Source organism: Cynocephalus volans, chromosome 3, assembly GCF_027409185.1.
Source record: "Cynocephalus volans isolate mCynVol1 chromosome 3, mCynVol1.pri, whole genome shotgun sequence".
Taxonomy (NCBI): Eukaryota; Metazoa; Chordata; class Mammalia; order Dermoptera; family Cynocephalidae; genus Cynocephalus; species Cynocephalus volans.
This window is the reverse complement of record NC_084462.1, coordinates 145269106-145285297: the sequence shown is the minus strand read 5'-3', so window position 1 is coordinate 145285297 and position 16192 is coordinate 145269106. Positions and strand designations below refer to the sequence as shown.

Below are 16192 nucleotides of genomic sequence, written 5' to 3'. Positions count from 1 at the left end.
TTTAAGAGTTTTTGGTGGAGTCTTTAGGGTTTTCTATATATAAGATCATGTCATCTGCAAACAGAGACAGTTTCACTTCTTCCTTTCCTATTTGGATACCTTTTATTTCTTTCTCTTGTCTGATTGCTATGCCTAGGGCTTCCAGTACTATGTTGAATAGAGGTGGCAAAAGTGGGAATAATTGTCTTGTTCTTGATCTTAGAGGAAAATCTTTAAACTTTTCACCATTGAGTATGATGTTAGCTATGGACTTGTCATATATTGCCTTTATTATGTTGAGGTACATTTCTTCTATACTAATTTGTTGAGAGTTTTTGTCATGAAAGGATGTTGAATTTTTGTCAAATGGCTTTTCTGCATCTGTTGAATGATATTATGTTTTTTTGCCCCTTATTCTGTTAATGTGCTGTCACATTTACTGATATATGAAGGTTGAACAATTCTTCCATTCCAGGAATAAATTCCACTTGATCATGGTGAATGATCCTTTTAATGTGCTGTTGAATTTGGTTTGCAAGTATTTTGTTTAAATTTTTGTATCTACGTTCCTCAGGGATATTGGCCTATAATTTTCTTTTCTTGTAGTGTCCTTTTCTGGCTTTGGTATCAGAGTAATGCTGGCCTCATAAAATTTGTTTCAAAGTGTTCCCTCCTCTTCAATTTTTTGGAGACATTTGAGAAGGATTGGTATTCACTCTTCTTTAAATGTTTGGTAGAATTCAGCAAATTGGTATTCACTCTTCTTTAAATGTTTGGTAGAATTCAGCAGTGAAACCATCATTTTTTTCTTAGTCTTAGGTAAAGATTTGCTTATCTTTTACAAAACTAATTGTTAGTTTCATCAATCTTTTCTACTGTTTTTCTAATCTCTATTTTAGTTATTTTTGCTCTGATCTTTATTATTTCTTTCCTTTTGCTGCCCTTGAGGCTTAGTTTGTTCTTTTTCTAGTTTGTTGAGGTGTAACATTAGGTTGTTTATTTGGGATCTTCTTTTTTGATGTATGTATTTATTGCTGTAAATTTCTCTCTTAGAACTGCTTTTGCTGGATCCTATAAATTTTTGTATGTTGTATTTCCATTTATCTCAAGATATTTTAAAATTTCCCTTTAAATTTCTTTTTGACCTATTGGTTGTTTAGGCATGTGTTGATGATTTTTCACATATATGTGAATTTTCTGAAATTCCTCCTACTATTGATTTCTGTTTTCATACTGGGTGGCATAAAAATACTTGATATGATTTCATCATACTTGATATGATTTCAAACTTAAATTTGTTAAGACTTGTTTTTTGGCCTAGCATATGATATATTCTGACGAATGTTCTATGTGTTCTTGAGGAGAATGCGTATTCTGCTGCCATTGGATGGAATATTTTGTGTATGTCTGTTAGGTCCATTTGATCTAAAGTATAGTTCAAGTTCAATGTTTCATTATTGATTTTCTGTTAGGATGATTATATTTTTGGGAACATAGGAAGAAACTGACCTAACTGCAATAATATGAACTTTAGGAGTAATCAGAAATATATATATATATTTTTTTTGCAGCTGGCTGGTACAGGGACCCAAACCCTTGACCTTGGCATTGTAACACCAAACTAACCAACTGAGTTAACTGACCAGCCCTGAGAAATTATGTTTGTATAGGTAGGGAAAGTGAGGCTGAATTTCTGGGAGCTTTGTAAGTCTGTGAAAAGATTTGAGATTTGATGATATAAGCAGTTGGAATTCTTGATCTGGATGAATGGAGGCAGAGTATTGAGAGGCAATCCTTTAAAAATTTATTTATTAAAAGTTGTACTTTATTTTTAATTGACAAATAATAATTGTATATATTTATGAGGTATAATGTGATGTTTCATACATGCATGCATTGTGGAATGATGAAATCAGGGTCATTAGCACATCCATCATCTCAAATATTTATCATTTTTTTGTGGTGAGACCATTTAACATCCTCCTATTTAGTTGTTTTGAAATATGCATTATTATTAACTATAGTCATCTTGCTGTGCAGTAAAATGCAAGAACTTATTTCTTCTATCTAACTTCAGGCAGAAAACGTAACATTAGTCTTAATATCAGACTGAAAATCAAGAGGAGTTAAGTTCAGGGAGACTATATAGCTATGTGGCCTGCCACAATTATCTAATCACGAAGTGGAGAACTTATAGATAAGAGGAGATAAATTGGCCTGAGCTAAGAGGGAAAATAAAATAATTTTTGAGAGTCATATTACAAATATTTATAATCAATGCTATATGTAAATGAAAATATCATATATTTACAGAGGAATTTATAATTTCTGAAGTACTTTTGCATGAATTAGCTCACTTTGATGTCTACTCTGACTGCTCTAAGTACCACAGAAAGGTAGTACCATTCTCATATCTAAGGTTCAACTCAAATACCACTGTTTTCCTAAAACTTCTGATTCTCTGGCCAGAAGGGATTATCTATTGTCCTCCTTGTGTTTATTTTAAATTTACTTATATGCAGTAAAATGCACAGATCTTAAATGTATAGTTCAATGAGTTTTGACAAATGTATACACCTATGCAACTTATACCTTTATCAAGATAGAGAATAATTACATCCCCCAGGAAGTTATTTTTGCATCTTTCCTGTCAGTTCCCCCACCATTCCTTTCAGAAATCCTTGTCCTGATCCCTGTTACCATGCTTTGTCTGTATTGAAACTTTCTATGAATGAAATCATGCAGTAATACACACTTTAGTTTCCGGCCTCTTTTAGTCACCATAATGTTTTTGAGATTCATCCATGTTGTTGCATGTTTCAGAAGCTTGTTCTGTTTTAGAGCCAAGTAGTATTTCTTGTATAAATATGGCACAATTTTTAATCCACAATTTTTAATCTCATGGTCATGGACATTTGCATTGTTTCCAGTTTGGGGATACTATGAGTAAATCTGATGTGAACATTGTCCTGCAAGTCTTTTTGTTAACATATGTTTTCATTTCACTTACATAAATACCTAGGAGTGAAATTTCTGGGTCATAGATGAATATTTAACTCTGCAAGAAACTGTTTTCCTAAGTGAGCACATCATTTTATATTCTCACTAACATTTTATAAAAAGTTACGGTTGTTCCATATTCTCATCAACAGTTTGTTTGGTTAGTCTTTATAACTACTTGTCTTAGTTTTCTGTTGCTTATAACAGAATATTTGACACTGGACAATTTATAAAAAAATGAAATTTATTTCTTACAGTTTTAGAGGCTGGGAAGTCCAAGGTTGAGGGGGAACATCAGATGAGGACCTTCTTTCTGGTGGGGACTTTGCAGAGTCCTAAGGTAGTACAGGAAATCACAGGGCGAGAGGGCAAGAGCATGTCCACATGCTCTCTTCCTCCACTTATAAAACCACCAGTTCCATTCCCATGATAACCATTAATCCAGTAATCCATGATTGGATTAATCCATTCATGAGGGCAGAGCCCTCACGATCCAATAAGCTCCTAAAGACTCCACCTCTCAACACTGCCCCATTGGTGATTAATCTTCAACATGAGGTTTTGTTTGGGGGGAGGGTGGGACATTCAAACACAGCACTATTCTAGTTGTTGAGCAGTTGTGTATCACTGTGCTTTTAGTTTCTATTTTCCTAATGCCTGATGATTGTGAGCATCTTATTCTTGTGCTTATTGGCTATTGTGTACCTTTTTTTCTAAAGTGCTATTCAAGTCATTTGCCAATTTTGTTAATTGGGTTGTTTGTTTTTTTGTAGGAATTTTTTGTATATTCTGGATAGAAGTTCTTTCTCAGATATTTGTCCTGTGAATATTTTCTCCCAGGCTATCAGTTTCCATTTCGTTTTCTTGACAGTATCCTTAAATGAGTTGTTGACTTTAATTTTGATGATTGTGTCTAATTTAGCAACACTCTCTTTTATGATGATTGCTATATGTCTTACATAAAATTTTTTTTGTCTTCCTCATGATTGCCAAGATTTTCCCTTATGTTTTCTTCCAGAAGTTCTATTGTTTTCACTTTTGTATTTAGGTCTATGGCCTACTTCAAATTATTTTTTGTGTGTGGTTTGAATAGGGGTCACGGTTCAATTTTTGCTCATGTGACTATCTGGTTGTTTCAGCAGAGTTTATTGAAAAGACTTTTCTTTACCCATTAAATTGCTTTGGCATCATTTTAAAAAATCAGTTGACCATTTACGTGTGGGTCCATTTCTGAACTTTTTATTCTATTTGTCTGTCCTTACTCCAATTTCACACTATCTTAATTACTATAGTGGTATGTTTCTCTAACTTTGCTCTCCTTTTCAGATTTTATTGTGGGCTATATTAGGTAATTCGCATTTTCACAAACATTTTATAATTATTTTGTCAATTACCTCAAAAAAGCTTGTTGGTATTTTGATAGGTATTGCATTGAATCTATAGATCAATTTGGGGAGAATATACATATTAAAAATATCCATTATTTCAATTCATACATATGATGCAGCTCTCCATTTATTTATGTGTTTTTAAATTTAACTAAGCAGTGTTGTTTAGTTTTAACTGAAGAGAGGTATTTCACATTTTTTTGTTAAGTTTATTTGTAGTATTTTATGTTTTTTGATATCATTCTAAATGAAATTGTTTTGTTCTTTTTTTTTGTTGTTGTTGGCTGGCTATTATGGGGCAATGAAATTGTTCTTTATCTCATTTTCCAGTTGCTTTGATGCTGGTATATAGAAACACAATCAACTTTTATATTGACTTTATATGCTGCAACCTGCTAGATTCATTTCATTTATTAATTCTAAGTATTGCTTCAAATATTCCTTAGGATTTTCTATATAGTCATACCATCTTCAAATAAAAATCTCTACACCTTTCTTTTTAATATTTATATCTTTTTTTTTTTTTTTTTTGCCTTATTTCACTAGTTGGGTCTCCAATAAGATGTTGAGTATAATGGTTGAGGGTGTATATCTTTGACTTTTTTCTGATCAAGGGAAAGTGTTTAATATCCTACCTTTGAGCATGACGATAACTGTAGATTTTTAATAGATATCCTCTATCAGATTGTGGAAGTGCTCTCTGAGGAATGGACAGTTAAATGAGTATCTCATCTAATGTACTTCCCTTTTTTCAGGGGTTTATCTTTTCTGATTTTTGCCTACTTTTGATTGCTTCCTATTGGCTTCAAACAGATTTTTTAAAAAACATTTTGTCCTGTACTTCTTTTTATTTTTTTTATTTTTTATTTTTTATTTTATTTTATTTTTTTTAAATTTTATTTTGTCGATATACATTGTAGCTGATTATTGCTTCCCATCACCAAAACCTCCCTCCCTTCTCCTTCCCCCCCTCCCCCCCAACAATGTCCTTTCTGTTTGCTTGTCGTATCAACTTCAAGTAATTGTGGTTGTTATATCTTCTTCCCCCCCCCGTTTTTGTGTGTGTGTGTGTGTGTGTGTGTGTTTATATATTAATTTTTAGCCCCCACCAATAAGTGAGAACATGTGGTATTTCTCTTTCTGTGCCTGACTTGTTTCACTTAATATAATTCTCTCAAGGTCCATCCATGTTGTTATAAATGGCAGTATTTCATTCGTTTTTATAGCTGAGTAGTATTCCATTGTGTAGATGTACCACATTTTCCGTATCCACTCATCTGATGATGGGCATTTGGGCTGGTTCCAACTCTTGGCTATTGTAAAGAGTGCTGCGATGAACATTGGGGAACAGGTATACCTTCAACTTGATGATTTCCATTCCTCTGGGTATATTCCCAACAGTGGGATGGCTGGGTCATATGGTAGATCTATCTGCAATTGTTTGAGGAACCTCCATACCATTTTCCATAGAGGCTGCACCATTTTGCAGTCCCACCAACAATGTATGAGAGTTCCCTTTTCTCCGCAGCCTTGCCAGCATTTATCGTTCATAGTCTTTTGGATTTTAGCCATCCTAACTGGGGTTAGATGGTATCTCAATGTGGTTTTGATTTGCATTTCCCGGATGCTGAGTGATGAGCATTTTTTCATATGTCTGTTGGCCATTTGTATATCTTCCTTAGAGAAATGCCTACTTAGCTCTTTTGCCCATTTTTTAATTGGGTTGCTTGTTTTCTTCTTGTAAAGTTGTTTGAGTTCCTTATATATTCTGGATATTAATCCTTTGTCAGATGTATATTTTGCAAATATTTTCTCCCACTCTGTTGGTTGTCTTTTAACTCTGTCCTGTACTTCTTGATTTAGCATCTATTCTGTTAAATTATATTTGGTTATTATATATTTTTTATTCTTAACATACAATTTTGTTAAGAGCAAAGGGTATGTCTTACTAATCTTTTTTGTATCTCATTGTCTGACCTAGAGCAGTGCCTTTTACGTAGGAGCTCCTTAGTAAATGTTGAGTTGCACTGTCATTTTTTAGACTAACTGTGAGTCAGGATTTAAAGTCTTTCATTCATAAACTAATGTCTAGTTTTTGTACACTACCCTTAATATGAGTTCGAAGGAGTTTTTTTTAGGTAGATATTTTGAAGTACAGTGTTTCTATAAAAATTCTTTATTTTTAAGATTTTTTTAAAAAATAATTTTTTATTTTTATTTTTTAATATTATTTTAATTTTAGTTTACTTTAGTGTTAACATACTACCATATGATCTACACAGCTGCCAAAATTATTGCCTAAAATTATTAGATTGTCAGTCAAGATTGATTCCAAAAGATGTTATTTTTATATTAATTTATGCAAAAGCAAAGCTACTTTTCTATGCAAAATAGAACAGAGAAGTTTCTTTTATTTAGAATACTGATAGTTTCCAAATTCTGTGTAGTATGTGGTTGAAAATAATATTTTGAATAATTTGTTTTTAAAAATTTATATTATTTATTTTTTAATTGACACATAATAATTATACATATTTATGGGGTACTTTAAAAAAATTCTTCTGTGCTAAGTGAAGTGAGCCATGTAGAAAATAATTTTATTTCAAGAGGACTCTTTAATGCTATTTTAAATTAGGTGTTTCAAGATCAATCTAATGAACGAAGAATTTCTCCCATCCTGTCAAAATTATGTTAGAATTTTTGGAGGGGGTCTTCCAATTTGCCTCTGTTATCCAGTTTTCAGTATTCTCAGTTTGTGGGGAAGTGACAGTAGCCCTAATCTTAGTAAATTAGCCCATTTTTAGGTGTAATGATTATAGTCATTAACATTATTTAATTCTAACCATACTTTGCTTTTATAGCTTAAGGTCTACTTGAATGCAAAGAAGTATTATACACTTGTTTCTTTTAAATGGAACTTTATTTTTATACAAATCTTGAATGAATGTATTGCAGGTCTCATTTGATGATCTTGCTAAACTAATAATGTCATTTTCAAAAATAGGTTATATTATTTGTATCACAACAAACCATAGTTGCACTTGTCCATCTTTATATATGTGCCTTTTTGATTACTTGAAAAAAATAAATTGTTAAGTAAAGTTAAATAACTTTCTTTTTCTTCTTTCTTTTTTAGAATCGAGTTTCTTACTGGGAAATGCCCAGATTGTGGATTGGCCTGTAGTTTATAGTAATGACGGTTTTTGTAAACTCTCTGGGTATCATCGAGCTGACGTCATGCAGAAAAGCAGCACTTGCAGGTAGGTAATAGAACAGCTTAGCAATCTTTTCTCAAATTTAACCAAATTCTGAATGAGATTAAAAGGCTTAAGCTTACTTAGACTCATATATAAAAACTATATAGGGTAAAAATTATATTAGAATATTAAGGAGACCAAATTGTCAATGAAAACATATAGTTTAAGAGCCATTGGTGAGAGCTTTTGCAAAGAGAGGTTTCTGCATATCTGTGAATTTGTCCAATAAATATTTTTTGATCACCTACTATGAGCCAGGAATTAGTGTAGGTGCTGAGTGATCAGAGGAACATCTTCTATCAGGGATTCACTGATAGTGTCAGCACCTCTGGAGCAGCTATTGCCTTGAACAAAGTAGAGTAAACAATTCCCAGCCAAGTAGAGCATGATTCACGAACATTTAAAGGACATCAAATTAAATGTACATCCTGTGTAAATCATGTGCTTTGTAATGTTGATACATTGTACCATTATTGCTATTTTGTTTGATGTATATAAAACAGAATGACATTTATATTATTTATAACAATTCCTTTTTAAAATATACCATTCCTATGAGCTTAAAGAGAGTATTAAGAAAAAAGGAGATCACAAAAAAGAAAAGGAAACCATATCTAAAAAACCAGTTGAGAATCTAAATTTTTCCACAATATTTTAGTAAGGCCAGATGCCATTTTTTTTCCTTGAGGTAATTTTTCATTAAAACTCTCACTTATGCACTGAACCAAGTTATTTTAGAACTACAAGAGATCTAATTTTTTTTCCTAGTACAAATTCTCTGTTTTTCAAATGAGAAAACTGAGGTAGAACTATGTTAAGGAACTTTACAGGGAAACAGTGATTTATCTCTTTTCTACCCATTTATGCTGAAAATCATTATATATATATACACATACACACACATGTATACACATATATGTATATTATATGTGTGTGTGCATATATGTGTGTGTATAAATATGTGTATATATATTTTGTGTCTTCATGGAGGACAGCAACATGTCTATATGTAAATGTCGATATGTACATATAAATGTATATATGTATATGTACATATATGTGTATGTGTACATGTATGTATATGTATATATATGTGTGTGTTTTGTGTGTGTATGTATTCTGTATCTTAATGGAGGACAGGGACATCATCTTATGCCAGTGAATCTAAACCTGACTACACATAGGAATCACTTAAATAAGTTTTACAAAACTTACTGAATCAGAATCACTCAAAGTGTGGATGGAGCCAGGAGTCAATATTTTTAACCAGAAGCTTAGATAATTCTGATGCTTTCAGATTTAAAAAATAATGTCCAAACATCTTTTTTCTTCCCTTATATTCCCCTAGTCATTCTCATTTTTGCTTTTTCCAAAGCGATTTCCATATTCAATCTTCACTCCCAGGTATGAAATTGGCAAATGAGATTGATAAAAATTGGTGGCCAGGGGTTAAGAAACTCTCTTTGGTAGCACCAGTGTCTTTGTGCCTTTTAAACCATTGGGTGGGCATTTGCTCTTGTGTATTAAGGTGTGTGCTCTAAGTTCTGTGAGGTTTATGGTCTATATTAAGTATTGCTGCTCCCTTATGTCCCCAACAGGATTTAAGTTAGAAAAAAGTTAGTTTTATGGTAGACCATGGAACAGGCTCTATCAAGAGTTCCCGGGAACACAGATGTTCCCACACCCATTTCTTCTTCTTGGACTGGTGACTTCCCATCTTCATGCCATTATCCCCCCGACGGTATTTATGATTCCCTCACCAAGATGTGTTTTTCCCTTCTTCGACTCCTTATAGTTCTTTGTGTGTATTTCTGCTGGCATCATCATCTGGCCTTTCACTTGTGTTATCCCTTGGGTTTTTATTCTTACTGCCTTTGTTGTCATGTTCAAGAAGTATTGCTATTCATATCTGGATATATTATTAAGTCCTGCTCCCGTCCCTTCTTGCATCCCACATATTTGCCCTATCCCCAGCCTGTTTTCTTTGGCAAGTGCCATTTTTCCTACAAAGGGATTTATTTAAAAAATGCTGGCATGTTATATTAGCATATTCTCTTTTAAAACAGCTGCTTTTCGCCTTCTTCCACCAGTACCAGATTGTAAGTGCCTTGAAGGTAGAGATTCCATCTTGCTCACTTTTGTGTGCACTACAGGACCCAGGGACAGTGTTTTGTGTCAGCATTTGTTGAATTAGATTGGCTTGTTTTGCAATAAACCCTTACCTAGGTCTCACATGCTTCTGTATTGCATGCTTTTATTTATTGTATTTCATCCCAACTGTTATGATATTTGAGGTGGGTGAGGGAGAGTTTTGGGTTATGTTACCCTTTTTCACTGTGAAAAAAGTGTGTAAGTGTTCCCCCAAGTCTTCTTCATTTATCAGAGACAGTATTTTCAAAATGATCATATTCTTAAAATAAGCAGTCGTTACTTGCTCGCATAAAATGCCAAGTGTGTTTTACTAACCTAAAAATTGCAACCAGTTTAATGTCCTCCCAGAGTGAAGAGACTAGCATCTAATATATGAGCAAATGATATCTGAGCCCTATGAGGTGTTTTTAGAAGGAAGATTTATTTTAATGTGCTTCCCTTTTAAAACTTAACTATACCCATTTTATGTTTACTGCAGCGTAACTTAGAAGAGTGAAGACCTGGAAAAAAATCAAAATGTCTAGTAGTAGCAGATTTGTTGAAAAATAATATGGCAGAATCCTAACTTTCTAAATCATAGGTTGGATGTATTATAACACTGGAAAAGGCTAACAAGATATTATCAAGTAAAAAAACCCAAAACAAAACCCAAAACAACCCCAAGCCATCCCCAAAACAGTTTATACAACAGTATCTGCATCATGATTCGATTTTTTTTACAGATAGCTTTTTTCCATTTCTTGAATAAATCTATAAAAGCCTTTGAAAATGACATATAAGGATAGAGGGAGGAAAGAAGAAAATTATATGCACATTTAGGAATATAGGGTTAATAGCTAAATTTATTATAGTATTTGGAATTTCCAAATTCAAATTGAATATGGAGATAAATCATTTGACACTAAGAATAACCTTGTAGATAATTCAAAGGATTTTACTGATCTTAATAATGACAAACATAAGAGATAAAAAGTTACAAATCAGTGAGCTTCATTATGTTTGGGAAACTGCAGCTTATGACACTGTATATATGAGAAAAAAGAATCATATTTTTATATACAAGTTGCATCAGATGTCAATAGGATTAAAAGTGGCAAGTAGGTATATTATTGCATATTATATTTAAAAAATGTTTAAATGTGAGTTGTTTTATGGGAAAATACAAAAAAACCCCCATTAATTTGTGTTTTTACATTATCAAGAAGCTAAGATTTATTTCTTCTGTTTTCTTATCTTTTTCCTTCTTTGTCTTTTCCAACTCCTCCCTCAATGGACCAGGTGCACAAAATCAAATTAAACATACTCTTCAGTTTGTTACTATATTATCATTTTGCTCTTTTTGGGCAAGGTCTTCTCTTTACATTCTTTCTTTTTCTTTATTTCTTTTTCCCTTTATCCCATCCTGGTTACTCCTTCCATGATTACTCATTCTAGTGTGTTTATTGTATGTCTCTCTAATCCATCTTCCATTAGTTTATTAAATATGTGTCTTCTTGAAATGAGGTTTTTCTTTATGTTGCTATGTGATAATCTAGTTCATTATGTCTGATCATTGTCTAGCGCTCCATTGTCTTTGCAGCCTTCATTTTTTCTATCCATTCTACTAGTCATGGAATCCAACCTCCAACACTTTGCTACCTCAAACAGCTTAGAGATAAACATCCGCATGCATATCTTCTGTGGCCTTATGCAAAAGGTTTTTTGTCTCTATGCCTGCAAGGCATTGCCAGATAATAGAATATATGCAGAATTTGTAAATTAACTGCTATCAGATTGCTGTCCAGAATGGCCCTCTGTTTCTACTCTCACGAGCCATGGGTGAGGGTTCTGGTTTTCTTATATCCTTGCTATGTCCTGATAGTATCTAAATTTCTGTTTAAAAAAATCTGATGTGTGCTGGGTACTGTCTCATTTTTGTTTTAGCTAAAATTAAAAAACAAACAAAACCAAACAAACATAAAAACCCCAAAAACATTTCTGATGACACTGGGATTCCTAGGAATTTCAAATCTAGTCCATTTTATTGTCAAGTAATTGCATTTCCAAGCTTTTGGGTCATTTTGCTGTTTATTGGAGGACACAAAAATATTGCATGTTTAAAGGGGATTATAGGGTTTGGGGGAGCAGCACTTAAAAGCACATGATTTTATCTCAGAATTCTAAAGAAGCCCTGACATTCAAGACATACTGTCATAGGTTAGTTAGGGACCACTTTAACTGTAGTATAGGTAGGAGGATTGAGGAGTGGATAGATGCTTTCAAATACATTCTTTTTTTTCTTTTCTGAAAGACCATTAGCAATTCCTTACCCAAGACATCAAATTAGACAATGAAACCGAGATATTAAGAGCCACTTTATTGGATGGATTTCACAAGCAGTTTTATTAACACAGGATTATCTCAGCAGCCAAGAGCACATTACACATGCTGGATGTCAGTCAGTCTGGTTCCGTTTGGCTGAGGGCTCTTCCTCCACGGTGGCACTGAGGAAAAGTGTTGGAGGGCAGAGGTGTCTCAGTGATGTCAGACTGCAAAGGTTAGAGACATCCAGTGTTATCTCCGATATCCCTTAATTACATGTCATGGATCTACCATTTATGACTTTATCTAAATCCTTTGAAGACCATACAAATTAATGGGTTGTGAAACATTTTGGTTATGATTAACTGTATGAAATAATGCCTTTGATTTATTTCAAAATTACCTCTTTCTGATTTCAAAAGCTGTGTTATTTGTTTTTAAGTTTTCTTCCTTGACTCTCTCAGGCTTCCTCTTTTCTCAGTGCTTTGACTACACATCTTAGTCCAATTCCCATTTATCTTTATAATAATTTTGCTGTTATGGGCAATTCTGAGCTGGAGACCACATTTACCAACTGCATTGTCAATCTGTGTTGTTTCTTTGGTGAAGCATTTGTCAATCTGTAAACTACGTTCTATCAATAATACTACCCTTCACTAGTGATGATTGAAAGTGGTGTTTTAATCTAGAAAAATTGTTCCCCATCAGCAAAGTAAGATAGGTTGGTAGAATGCGTGGTTAGCTTATATTTTTTTTCAGTTATGAGATTCTTTTCTCTCTTGGAAGTCAATCACCCATTATCACCATGCTTACTGTTTGGTATCATATTGAGGCTTGTTTGTGAGCTTTTGATGGCAGAACAAGCTATCCAAGAGTAAATAAGTCCTGCCACACACCAAAGCCACCTGTTCCCTAAAGTTTCCTTGGACAAATACACATAAAAGATAACTGCCAGATGCTTAGGCATGCTGGATATGGCCTAGACCAGGCCTAAAGAAAACTTTCCCCCTACTCTCAAGACCAAATCTTACTACCGGTCAGTTGTGTGGCAAGAAAGCTGCCAGGTTATACAGGAGCAGGCCCTGGGTGAGCTTTTGGTTCAGCCTCGTGATTTGTAAAGGAAGAAGGTTCACAGAAACTCATGCTTCTCCCTTTAAGACACAGTGATCCTACCTGTAGCAAGCATGGCCCATCTCTGTCCTAGAATTGTGGAGAAGTGAAGGAGTGGGGCTGGGGAGGTGGGTTCCTTCTCTAACCTCATCCATGAGAAACATTCCAGTAATATTTCAGCCATTGTACAACACGATATAATTTGTTACTTTATTTGTAGTATCCTTTTAGTCTTCACTGTTGAGTTATATTATTGTTATCATCATTTTACTGATGTGAAACTAAGGGTCAAAGAGGTTACACCACTTGCCCATGAATTATACAGTTCGCAAGTGTTTTTCAAGTACAAAGGTCCTCTGTTACATCATGACTGTTCAATATTATAGCAGAGATAGATCACTTCTGTGAATCCACTTTTATTCTCCTTCCAATAAAATAACAGTTCAGTTGTATAAGTCATTTACAATTACCAAAGGGGAGCTTGGCATTCTGTGTTGAGAGCAAGTAGAAGTTGAATAATCTTTTTCTATGTTTCCATTACATATATCTTGAGGATATTCAATAAGGCACAAGAAAACTCTGTAAAATTATTATATATGGTTTCTAAAGACTGGTGTATACCATTTCTGAAATTTAGGTGCCCTCAAATTCCATTAACCATTAAAAGACTGCATTGAGCTTCAGCCATTTTGAGTCAGGTTTTGGGAAACAATGATAAAACATTCAACATTTTACAAAGCTAAACAAATAAACAAATGTGCAATGCCCATAGAGAACACGAAATCATTGATTTAGTCACTATAGTTTGGAGAACTCTGGATGGAAATACTTTCAATGTTCGAATTAGCCTCCAGAACACTTGCTTTGGGAGGATGGATGGTACACTTCACACATTCTTCAGTTTATTTCAAAATATCTTTTGTTATTTAACTACTGAATTTCACCACTTTAAATATGTGTTTTGTCATTGGAAATATGTGATATAATGAAGTTAAAATGAAAAGTCGATGTGGAAAAATGTAAGAAATAAAATACTATTTTAACAAAATATTCTCATTTTAGTAATCTGGGATTTTTTTCTTAAGTGCCTTTATTTTCCTAGGACAAGTGATTTTAGCATTGGAAGGGCTTACCTAATGAAGATATATTATAGAATTTTCATAGGTTATTTGAATAATCGCTTGTTCATTGTCACCTCTTCAGAATTTTAGTTACATCAGGCCTGTGTTGTATTTCTTCTTAAGTGGCGTTATTAAACCAATTCCCCAAAGACTTTCTTTTTTAAAATTTGAGTTGTAACTTATTTGTTAATCCTGTTAGAGTTTTTTTTACACAATTTTATACTAGTTGCTTGTGATATTATAGATGCTTTCTTATTTTATGTTTTTCTGTTGGCCAGTTGTGAATGTTATGTTTCAGTTTATTAAACCACAGAAACCTGTCATTTAGTCATAGAGCAATAAAATAGTTTTTCTTTTTTTTTAAAGACTATAAACATTTAGTTAGTTTAATTGCCCTTATCTTAAATTTTTAAATGTTTCTTTTTTACTAAAGAGTCTTTAGATTAAAAATAAAAGTTAGTAAAACATAGGCTAGTTAAAGAAAGTTCAATTGTATGTAAAAATAATATTTACAATATTAACCTAATGTTTTGTTTTTGGGGGAAGGGGAGTGGCTTTGTGTTCTTTAATTGAAGAATTCTAAGTTAATTGTAATGCCTTCTAGAGATTTTTATAAAACTCACATGAGCTGAAATTCAGGCTTTGACAGAAACAGTGGCTTTTCAGTGCTGGCTTGCAGGTAGGCTCTGAAGCCTTATGTCTTAAGCCTAGACGTAAGATTATGGAGTTAGATTCTGTCATTTTATTCTGAGATTCTTTTACTTATTTTACTAGTATAATGACAATTAAATTTTTTTCTTTTTAATACCATTTGGAGATATTATAATTGAAAATGAAGGATGCAGATTTCTCAATGCTTGGACAATCTTTGGCCTGCCTTATCTACTTTATTTCTTAGTTTCTAGAATTTGAGTTGCTTAAGTTAGTGTTAAAGAAGATGGGCTTGAGTTACCCTGTGATTTCTAGTTATAGTATGGTGTTGCTATTGGATCCTGCCAGTCTTTAGTGGGTCTTGCTAATAAACCATGCTTTTCTTGTTGAAAATTTTATAGATTTATATATTCAGGGACAGATTTTCCATGAGGATGTTGAATCTTAACCTTCAGGAGCCCTTACTTGAATGAATATCTTTCAAAGCTCTGTGCCTAATTTTGATATTTTTGTATTCTTTTCTTTAAAGGGGGCTCCAAAGATTGTATAAGTTTCAGGCTGCACCACACTTGAATCTGCCTTTGGCCAATATACAAACTCTTTGAAAGCTGGAGGAAAAGCAATAACAAAGATACACATTTGACTCTTCAAATGTCAGTTTTACTTTTCTCCCATTAGCCATGCTTGTACCTATCTTAAGAAAATCCTCTGAAATGATGTGACTTATGGTAGTATGGAAGCATGAAAAAGACCATGCAAGCTGAAACCACATGTGATCTTAATACTCAATGGGAAAAATTATGATTGTTCTGTCACCTTTAAAAATATTTGTCAAAATATTAAACATTCTCTTACTATTGGTTATAAATGCAGGGAGATAAAAATAATAATAAAACTAATACGTTATTAGTTTAAAAATAATGGTGAAACTTTAAATAATAGTAAAACTAATATTTATTTAGTACATTGTGATTTAGAACATCAGAAACATTGAGAATTAAAGTGTTTCATTTCTTTGTGAAAAACTTATCACAAGTCATCTGAGAATACTTGCCTTCTTGTAACATACGATACAAAGAGAACATCTTTTCTATCTCTTAGCAAATTGTCATACTCCTTTCTAAGTTTGAATCAACTTCAGATATTTTATCCCTCCACTTTGACTATTGTAAACTCTCTACTAGACCTCCTGTAATGTGAAGGATTTTGTTTGTTTTTACTGGTGTCACTTTCT

General features: G+C 33.1%; 1 protein-coding gene across 1 annotated transcript in view; it reads left to right on the top strand.

Moving 5' to 3' along the window:
* KCNH5 (potassium voltage-gated channel subfamily H member 5) overlaps positions 1 to 16192 on the top strand; it is a 318849-nt gene that overhangs the window by 19664 nt on the left and 282993 nt on the right. The window contains exon 2 of the mRNA XM_063091599.1: positions 7504 to 7627. Coding sequence (XP_062947669.1) covers positions 7504 to 7627 — 124 coding nt within the window. The remainder of the gene's footprint in view (positions 1 to 7503; positions 7628 to 16192) is intronic.